Source organism: Mytilus edulis, chromosome 6 (assembly GCF_963676685.1).
Source record: "Mytilus edulis chromosome 6, xbMytEdul2.2, whole genome shotgun sequence".
In the NCBI taxonomy this organism is placed as follows: domain Eukaryota; kingdom Metazoa; phylum Mollusca; class Bivalvia; order Mytilida; family Mytilidae; genus Mytilus; species Mytilus edulis.
Genome location: NC_092349.1, coordinates 46,073,356 through 46,083,666, shown reverse-complemented (window position 1 = coordinate 46,083,666; position 10,311 = coordinate 46,073,356). Strand labels below are relative to the sequence as shown.

At 31.2% G+C, this 10,311-nt stretch overlaps 1 protein-coding gene and 1 long non-coding RNA gene across 2 annotated transcripts; both read right to left on the bottom strand.

Annotated features, from left to right (window-relative positions):
* Positions 1-562: 562 nt before the first annotated feature.
* Positions 563-1,656, bottom strand: LOC139526102 (uncharacterized). The gene is made up of 2 exons (XR_011665129.1): positions 1,561-1,656; positions 563-741 (listed from the first exon to the last, which is right to left on the bottom strand). It is a non-coding gene; the product is annotated as an uncharacterized lncRNA (long non-coding RNA).
* A 2,328-nt stretch (positions 1,657-3,984) lies between these two features.
* LOC139527760 (uncharacterized) lies at positions 3,985-6,717 on the bottom strand. The gene is made up of 3 exons (XM_071323414.1): positions 6,213-6,717; positions 5,443-5,635; positions 3,985-4,831 (listed from the first exon to the last, which is right to left on the bottom strand). The coding sequence occupies exons 1-3, from the start codon at positions 6,702-6,704 to the stop codon at positions 4,077-4,079; spliced, it is 1,440 nt and encodes a 479-aa protein (XP_071179515.1). The 5' UTR covers positions 6,705-6,717; the 3' UTR covers positions 3,985-4,076.
* Positions 6,718-10,311: the final 3,594 nt, after the last annotated feature.

Genomic DNA, 10,311 nt, shown 5'->3' with positions numbered 1-10,311 from the left:
CAGGTGCTCCGGAAGGGAAAGTAGATCCTGCCGCTTATGTGATAACAAATCCGGTAAATAGTCTAATTTGGTAGGTCACATTCATGAACTCGTAATGGCGTCCGTAAAATTTACGAAATGTAGCATGTTAAGCAGTTTATCAGATTTTCTTATGAAATTGTTTGTCATTTCGGATCAGCTAATTTAACTCTCGGATTTTTTGTAGTGTTCGCTATTGTTTTAATTTTTTATTTGATGTGTCTGACAGGTTATTTTGTAAGATCATACGGTTTAAGAACTTTCAATATTTTTTTTTTATTTAGTAATTTTAAATATAAGTTTTCAAAACGATTTGTAATCTTGATTTTTGGCAACAACAGCAAACGCCATTGCATATGGATGAACGAATGACCCACGCTAACTTTTCCAGAAAAATTGTCTTCAAGCGCCACTACATTTTGTATATAATTATTAATTGCTTTGAAACATTAATTCTGTAGGTATATAGTTAAATTCAGAAGAAACTTAATTAATATGATACAATTGTGAAATTAATTAATAAAACAAATACAGGAACACTCAATTTTGTTTTGATCATGGTAAACTTTATTGTTCCCTTCCCCCCCTGTCATCTTTCTGTTGAAACGCCTCATAAATAGCTAGTTTTCTGGCTGGTACCTTTTCTTCAATTGAGTCATACAGATTTCTGACTTTGGTCCAGAAAGTACCTGTAACAATGTTACCCCTTCTTTGTACAATTCTCTGAAAGAAATTAAAACACATATATATATACGTTATAATGTCAACTTAACATATACAGAACATTTTACTGTTATAATCGATCTATCTCTCACTATTTATATATATAGTAGCATGGATTCAAATCCCGGCGAGGGAAGAACAAAACATTTGCGAAAGCAAATTTATAGATCTGACATTGTTGGGTTGATGTTCAGACGAGTTTTATATACATAATGTTCACGACCATGTATCACCATTTTTTGCTGGTGATCCGATGGATAAATCTGTGGTAGTTGTCACTGGCTCAGACATACTTATAAATATATATATATAGAGAGAGAGACAGACAGAGACGATTATCGGATTAAAGTCCGAGCCTTTAAAATACTATTTTTTTTATATCAATTAGTGCAGAAAGGTATAAATTGTCAGAGAATGGTTGTTATATTTGATGTCTTTCGTGTGTGATTTTCATTACTAGTACAGTTTCTTTATATGATTAAATGTATAAATAATTAATTTGAAAAATACGTGAAGGTACAAAACGTCATGAGATTTGCGAATGCGATTAAATTCTTTTTTGGGCACTCTGGTACTAGTATTAAACTGTGGTTCCGTCCGTGTCTTTTCGTTCAAACCTGAGAGGAGCCGATGTCATTATTGCTTTCATTAAGCTTAAAACTGTTTTAGATATGAGGAAAAGACTAGGAACAAAATGAAAACATTTCATCATGTTTTTCTCTGCAAATATTGTAAAATATCAGACGCTAAAAAAAAGGTGTACACTGTTGCTTGTAGCTGATATTTTAACTTATTCAAATTATTATGAAGAAAACTTACCATTATCAATACTACTTTTTTCTATATCCTACTGTATTTACAGTGGTTTGGTGCAACGTACTTGCAAAGCTTTTGAATAATTTTCTGGTCATTGGTCTGGCGCGTAGCTACGTTTACGTCAAAACGCCCGGGCGTACACTTGAATTTGATAAAAAAAAAAAAAAAAATTATCTCCATTATTATTAAATAGACTCTGGTTTAGGGCACATCAGTGTTCTAGATCAATCTTCAATAGCTTGTAATTGCTTATAAAAGTGACGAAATCTACTTCAGATCAAATAGTACCGTATTATATATTTGTTTATTTTCTTTCGGTCAAAGTCTGAATCTCCTGGTAATTCTTCTTACTTTCCATTTGTTCAGAAGCTTTTTATTCTTAATAGAGTATCCAAAGCATAATGATGAATTTTTATTTTTAATTTTACCGTATTTTACTGATAAAGGGATTTTGTTTTTGCAGTTAATTATATATATAAAGAGTAGATACAGTCTGGTTAAAGTGTGTTACACTTCAATTACTTTGTCAAACCTTCATCGAATTTTATGAAACTGTTTGACAGAAGCTTTTTTTGTGAAGCAACTTTTAGCAATTAACAGACGGTCTGTGGTTAATATTGTTTTTTTACTAGACAATTTTGAAAACCTTCAGATATTGTATTGAAACTTTGGCAGAAGTTAATATTCCAGATCAAGAAAAAAAAATCTTACGAAATTTAATGTTTGATTTTTTTAAATTTTGTAATGTAATGGACTGATTGATGGATTCAATTTTTGAAGGGGTAATCTCAGACGAGAATCGCGGTAATCCACGGACCCCTTACGAATTTTCATAATGTACCTAAAAATCTATGCATATTTATCATTTCATATCCATTTGCACAAATACAGGGGTTTTAGTCAATTAATTGCTTTAGCCCACGGTTCCTTTAAAACATATTTTAATTTAAAGTAACTGGTCTTGATATTTTTCTAACATCAATGACCATCAGATTCCAAAGATTAAAAACAATAGTCTCTAAAGTATGTTCAACTTGCTACATGCAGTTCGTTTTAATGATAGAAATGGGACTCCCCCTCCTCCTACCCACTACTATGAATAGGTTTTATAACCCGGATCCGCCGAGGTTGGGGCGTACACTTAAAAATAGCCTAGCTACGCCACTGTTGGTTCCCTTCCCATTTCCATATTTTTTTTAGCTACAAATAATACATAATATAATAGAATAATTTAATTTTGGATGTAACACGTCTTCAGATTGGCTGACGTTATTGTGTTAATAATTTAGTCATGAAAAAAATAAAAACAGAGAGAAGGGAGACTCAGTGTGTACAATACAATCACATATGTATGTCTCTTTTGCTTTAATTTTTTTTTATGGAAGTACTTGATTCTCTTTTCTATTTCTGATAAATTTAAGGCATTTATCAAATCGAAATCATTCAAAATAACGCATTTTTATCATATTGAAACTTAACGAATACAGTTTATGATTCCATTAGGACAAAGAAGGTAATCGCAACTTTAAACCATCACTGCACCACTAGAGAGATACGAATTATTGTCAAAATGTGGTTATAAGCATTTTGAAAAAGTTACATAACACTATTTTAAGAACCAGCTAAAGTAAAAAAAGAGAACGAAAAACAAATGTTAGGATGTATAGACGTACATACGTACGAAGTACAGAAGGACCAGGATAAAACTACAACGGGGTATACTGAATTATATTAAATATTTGTATTATGATAATATATGATTTTATTGTATAGCAATATAATATTTTCCACAGAAGGTAACCAAAAGTTAGCGTGCAAAAATATCAGATTATTACATGTCATTTTTCATATCGCATACATTATCAGCCCTAGGTTCAATATCAGCCCAAGAGCCCCATGGAAAATACTTTAATTTAATGCTATTATCATACGGTAAAAATCATATGTTGTTTAGTCTGAGTATATGATGAATTACAATATTGCACTAGTGCAATAAATCTTCAAAATTTGACAAATTTGTAGTTTAAAACAATTTTTACCTTAAAATATTATATTGCTATACAATAAAAGTGTTATTGCATGAATATTGGGGAATATTGCCCTCGTAGAACATATATTGCACTCACAAGCTTGTGCAATATAAAATTCTACTCGGGACAATATTATACAATTATAGCCTTTGTATGAGGTCGATACGAGGTTATATTGACCCAAGAGAAGCATATCGACTGAGGACGAAGTCCGAGGTCGATATGCTTCTCTTGGTCGATATAACCTCGTATCGACCTCAAACAAAGGCTACAATTGTTATATTATTAATCAAGAACTATTGCATGAATAATATATTGTTTTGCATGTCTTCAAAACCATTATTACTGTAAAATTTTCAAATGTTCATACGTTATAACAGAATCACAACAATCAATATATAGATGTTTGCTTGTTTAATTGAAACAATATATAACAATTAACAGATAAAGTAACAAGAAATTTACAACAAAAACATTTTGTATATGAAGCTATACCTTTGCAGGGTTGTTCACATATGGGTGAACATTGTAATTTATATTAACAGTTACATTGTTACAGTTATTAAGAAGTGGCATTTTCATATCTGGTTGTGGTAGGTTTAAAAAATTTTGATTTGTCTTCAATGTCTCGGGTTTCATTATATTTGTATTTGAGGGACCATTATCAATTTCTGTAAGAATTTCATCCAATTGGTTATTAGGCAAAATGTCATTCATTACAGTTTCATTCTGTGAGTTTGATAAAAGCTCTAAATCAAAATTTGCATCACTCAATTCAACAGGAATATTTTCCACCCCTTCATTGGCTTCAACTGTAATTGTACTTTGAGACAAGCAAAGAAAATCTATATTAGATATACATGATTTCTTTCCACATGTTTTTGAGCTTAAAATTTCCGACATATGCCGTTTCTTTTTTTCACAAGTTTTTCCAGAGTAAGTTTTTAGAGATGTTTCTGACTTGTGTCCCGTAACTGTCATTATATGTCTGCTTGGAATATCCGCTTCGTCAAGAAGATGAACAGTTGTTGCTCGGCAGGAATGATTGGTATATATGTGAGAAAGATTTGCCATTTTGCTAATTTCATTCATGAATTGGCCAAGTCTATTATGACCTAGAGGTATATTGTCATAATACACTCCTTCTTTAGGGTATGATCTTGCTTGTTGAAATAATTTTACACATTTAGGATTCAACCTCCTGATATACTTCACAAAAGACTTCACTGGACATCTTTCACCATCTGAAAAAAGAATGTTAAACATTTCTAAATAAAAATACTCCAGATAAAAGTCTTCTGCAGTCAAATAAGTTTTTTTCTTTATATGATCATAGAGTTTATACAATAATTTCTATTTTGTTTTTCGTATATTATCCCATGCATATATTCATTGATATTTGACATATACATTGTATTACGTATTTACCAACTATAAATATCACATTTTCCTATTAATGTTTGATTGTAATATGAAAAAATGGCAAAATAATATTATAAAAATGTCTGCCACTGTGGTTCAAAACACTTGATAAAAAAAAAATATGGGATATGTAGCTATATTGGTTGATATTTTTTTACTCACTAATGGTTATTAATTATGAAATGAATGATTTATATTTGTATGAGTTTTAATCAGGTCAATAAATAGTGTGGTTCTGATAACTTAATAAAAAAGGTAGGTCAGTCCATTTGTTTTATTTTTATTTTAAAAATGCAATAGTTTTATGTAGATTGCATCTTTAATATGCATAACATAACTTCTTATAAGTATATATTAAATCAATGCAAAAAAAAAATTAAAGGGTAGTTACTTTGTAGGTCAATATGTACATGTATATATAGATAACAGTTACCTGTAATTTCATACATTCGTCCATCTGAGGATAATTCACTGTCTGACTGGTGGTTTTTTGTTTGCTCATCAATTACTTTGTAGACATACAATTTGTCATCTGCACCACGCTTAACTGCAAAATGCTTTCTTGTAAGACTTGACAGGTTTTCCCTCCCTCTACGACCAAAGTGCAGCATGATGTCAACAAATACCTAAAACAGAAGAAATTTTAATTGAAGTGGACAGTATGCACACAATTAGATAGATACTAAAAACAAACACAATTTTCAATATTATATGCAAATAATTAGCCATTTTCACTATGAACAGAAGATAAATATTGTATTGACATTGAATAATATTTGTATTTAATTTTGTTATACATCTAATTGTCACATTGACGTGCTGTTCTTATTATAGATTGTTATAGATGATTGTGAAAATTTTCGTCTATAATATTAATATGCATGCGCAATATTAAGCATGTACAAATGTACATGAATAGGTCCATATATACACATGGAACACCTATGGAACACCTATATATAGTATGATTTTTTTTGTATACAACCTCCTTTGTAGCGAAGTCATCCTTTAAAATTCACAATATGTTTATTTTTACACTGATAAGGCTTTATGCATGGAATTAGATAAATGTGTCATACATTGAAGACCTGTTGGTGACCTTCTGCTGTTGTTTTTTATTTGGTCGGGTTGTTGTCTCTTTGACACATTCCCATTTCCATTCTCAATTTTACTAATTTTACATGTATGTGGTATAAAAATTACCTTATACTGCAAAAGCTGTGCATCCTCCAGATGTTTACAAAAATATGAGTACATCTTCTCAATATCACTCTCTTCTATGGAAGGGTGATGTTCTATAGCAGCTAGACCAAGGCGCTTGAGTTCCTTTGTCATACCCTTGAAGGATTTACAGGACTTTTTGAATATTTCTTCATTGCAAATGTCTATGTCCCTAGATTTCTGTAAGTGTCTGTTTAGACCTTGTCTATAGGCTTGCATTGTTGTTTTTTTATAATGTTTACCCTCTTTGTTTCTCATTTCCAAATAAAACGATGCCAATGAATCGTCCATTTGCTCTATAGTGTACTGTTCGAATTCTATCGGCTTACTTTTCTCGGTCAAATATTCCCTGAATAGTTTAACTGCTGTGGTGTTCTGCCTTTTTGTGTTTTTTGTTTCAATATTTTCCATTATATAATCCCTATCGTCTTGTCCCAGGGACGCGAATCTACCTTCAGCCATCTGTTCCGCCATGATCGTCTGCAACTACTGCTACAGTCTAGACAGGAAGTCGTTTTGATTGGCCGAGAAGAACATGTGACGATAATTGGGTTTTTTTTAAATGTATTTTTAGTAACATGCTGTATGCTCTGTGCAATATGCTGTTTCTGACCTACGAAACGCTAAATATAGCAGAATTAGCGTGCAGCCTGAGTAAATACAAATGAACATGTGACCAAGTCTTAACGAATCACAAATTGCTAAAATAATACGATTAATAATATTCCCCAATATTCGTGCAATAACCCTATATTATATTTCTATTATGATAGTATAAGCTTTTATATTTATATTATGCTAATATAAGATTTTATATTTATATTATTCTTATATAAGATTTTATATTTATACTGAGCCAAAAAAGGTTTAGCAACAAAAATGGGAAATTTTATTTTATTGTATAGCAATATGATATTTCCCACAGAAAGTAACCAAAAGTTAGCGTGCAATAAATTCTAACATTGCACTAGTGCAATAAATCTTCAAAATGCATGACCTCATCAACGACAAAATCGTACTTTAAACCATTTTTTGCTTTTAACTATGATATATTGCTATACAATAAAAGGGTTATTGCATGAATATTGTGAAATATTGTCTATCGTAGAACATATATTGCACTCGCAAGCTCGTGCAATATAAAATTCTACTCTGGACAATATTCCCCAATATTCATGCATTAACTCTATATTAATACAAATTCATAGCAACATATAATTTACATAATAACCAATAATTATGACATGCTAAAAGCAACATGAATGTTTATCACTCACATTCATGAGGATTTATTTTGTATGGAGTGCTGGAGTGCTGGATGGTCAAAATACGGAAATGAGTATAGTGTTATTTAAAATCAATTTCTCAGAAAGCCATACCCTAAGTGTACCAATGAAGGATTGGCAGGCACACCAGCAGCTGCCCTTAGTTAATGCACTACTTTTGTGACCAGAAAAAAAATTGTCACGTGTTGACGTAAAGCGACGGTAGCGCTCCCCCTTGACAATAGTTTTTTTGGTCTACGAAATATCGACTTATCCTGTGCAGTTGCAATTTGTCGATTTATATTTGTTAGTCTCTCAACTGTTTCCTTATGCACATTCAATCGACCACGATGTCAGCAATACTCATTCCGGCATCAACCGTTCCAAGAGCTTTCTGACGGTCATTATCGGGTAGGCCCGGTTGACGCCCTATGCAATTTTTTCAAAGGTGTATGTGTTTTTCTTACAATGGTGTGTTTCTGAACGTTAGTGAAAAAGATTTTTTTAATATCGTTTTGTACAGGTACAGAAGTTAAAACATAAATTACACGTGCAAAGCTGACATGGCACAAAATCAATCACCAGGAAAAAAGTACGACTGCTTTAAGTTACAGGTACATCTAAGGATTAAATCAATGATGTTTAAAAAAAAATTCCAGTCAGAACAAACAATTTGTTGCTAAAATTTTTTGGCTCAGTATATACATGTATTATGCTGATGTATAAAGACAGCCCTTATTCAAAATATATCTTACAGTTCTGTACATAGCAGGTCTATACTCCATGCTAAACTTCTTTCTGATATGCTGTTTGGCCATTCTTACTTCAAGTGCAGTAGGGGTTCTGCTCATTTCCAATTGGATCAGCTGCTTTATTTCGTCCTTTAAACCATGATAAAAATGCATTATTTTCTTGCATTTTTTTTATACTGATAAGCTTAAGATTGATTACATGTGAAAAATACAACTGAGTATAAATAAAATGTCCAAGACTGCACAGTATACAAAAAAACACAATATATTCATTTATTTTTTCATTCCAACAAAGTTAATGTTTTTTACCCTGATATAAATTTAACCCTAAAACTGCTCAATTAAGGACAAATTTATAAAAATGATCGTAATTTACTCCAATAATGCATTATAAGAATTAAAATTAAAAATCTTTGGATCCTTTGAAACTAAAATACACCAACATTGGACCATAAACTTGAACATTTATTTTGACTCATTTGAAAGGGGACCAAATAGTAAAATTTCTTCCTTTACAACGAACTTGCATAACAACCGTTTTGCTATATTGATGGCGCCAGCAGAATAGCAATAGCTAAATGAATACGCTATTTTTTATCAGTTTTATTGAAGGCAGCTTATTCGGAGTCGTCATAGTAATATATTTCTTATTTCCCCGGCGCTGACCAAATGGTCATTTTAAAAAAAAACAAGATCTAAAAAGAAGTATAAAGCTTATTACATGCACGAAGTTGTCATGCTATACTTACAATGAAACAGTCTGACACATTGAAAATGTCAGTACCAAACGCCGCCTTGGCAATTACATTCAACTCTTTTTGAACTGCACCCTCAATGCGGAATTTTTTTTCTTTGTCAATCTTTTGATGCAGTTCTATAACTGATTGTTTTATGTCCTGGATGTAATCAAATAAATTTCTTCCTACAACAATGGAAAAATATGAGAAAGATAAAAAATGTTTTATTAGCTTAATCCTACGTCTATATATGTGTATGTAAGAGGTTAATAAAAACGAAGTTATACAAAAAGTCTGTATACAAATGATCTTTTCTCGTGTGTTCTATGAAAGGACTTTTATTGAAATTTAAAGTATTAAAATTTAAAGTAAATATTTTATTTTGTTGAGTTGTATGTATATGCAGTATATAAATATGGTTGTAGTATAATTCTATGTAAGCAGTCACGCCAACTAAAACATATTTTGTCTTCTTAAATGTGATTGTTGCACTTTTTCAGGATGTGGATGTTATGCACGAAGTAATTTATTCCTATAAACTCAACATATCCCTCGATCTCCTTAATGAATAAACTCGATTCATACATGTATTAAGTCTAAGTGTGGTTTCTGGTGTGTCTGGTATAATATCTTCCAGAGAAGATAAAATACAATTAATTTACAGTTACACCCATTTATATTCAACTTGTTTAAAATATCCTTGAATTCGCGGGTTCCTCTCTAGATTTATATTATAACATCATACCCGTTTTTTGGTATTGGCTGAACTTTGAACCAAGCCTTCAACGAAATATTCAGCAAAGGAACCTGTCTTAATGAGTTTTGAGGAAAGTTTATCAAAATTTCAGTTTTATTATTATCCCTATAAAATAATCAAATCATATTAAAACTATACTCAATAGAAAGTTCAGAAAAAGATAAACATTTTAAAAGTTTCAAATGTAAAACAAATCTTTTTCTTGGAGCAGATTTTTTAAAAAATCGAATGTCTAGCCACTATGTCCAAACGTTATTTGTGTCCTTTCCTTAGGTGAAACATGATGTATAAATACTAAATGTGCATTTATAATACAAAACTAACATATTTATAAGATACAAACTATAAGTTCATACAAATGGTTAAATGAGTGGGGTGTTTTCACCAACATTATGACCTTACATTTTTTTTCGGAAAGTATTCCCTATGTCTAGCCATTATGTCCAAGGGTGTCATTTTGACGTTTCTGCACAGTGGTGTGGCGTCTTTTATACAAATACACACTATCAACGAACTGTTTAGGCAGTTTTAAAAAATGATGCCGGGAAATGTTCATTCCAAAATGGTCTG

What these genes read in the sequence shown, in the direction of transcription:
- LOC139527760 (XM_071323414.1), bottom strand. Translation starts at nt 6,704, where the DNA reads ATGGCGGAACAGATGGCTGAAGGTAGATTCGCGTCCCTGGGACAAGAC. An exon ending in CACAGCTTTTGCAGTATAAG is followed by an intron (nt 5,636 to 6,212) that starts GTAATTTTTATA and finishes CTTCTGTTTTAG; the next exon opens with GTATTTGTTGACATCATGCT. An exon ending in ACGAATGTATGAAATTACAG is followed by an intron (nt 4,832 to 5,442) that starts GTAACTGTTATC and finishes TTCTTTTTTCAG; the next exon opens with ATGGTGAAAGATGTCCAGTG.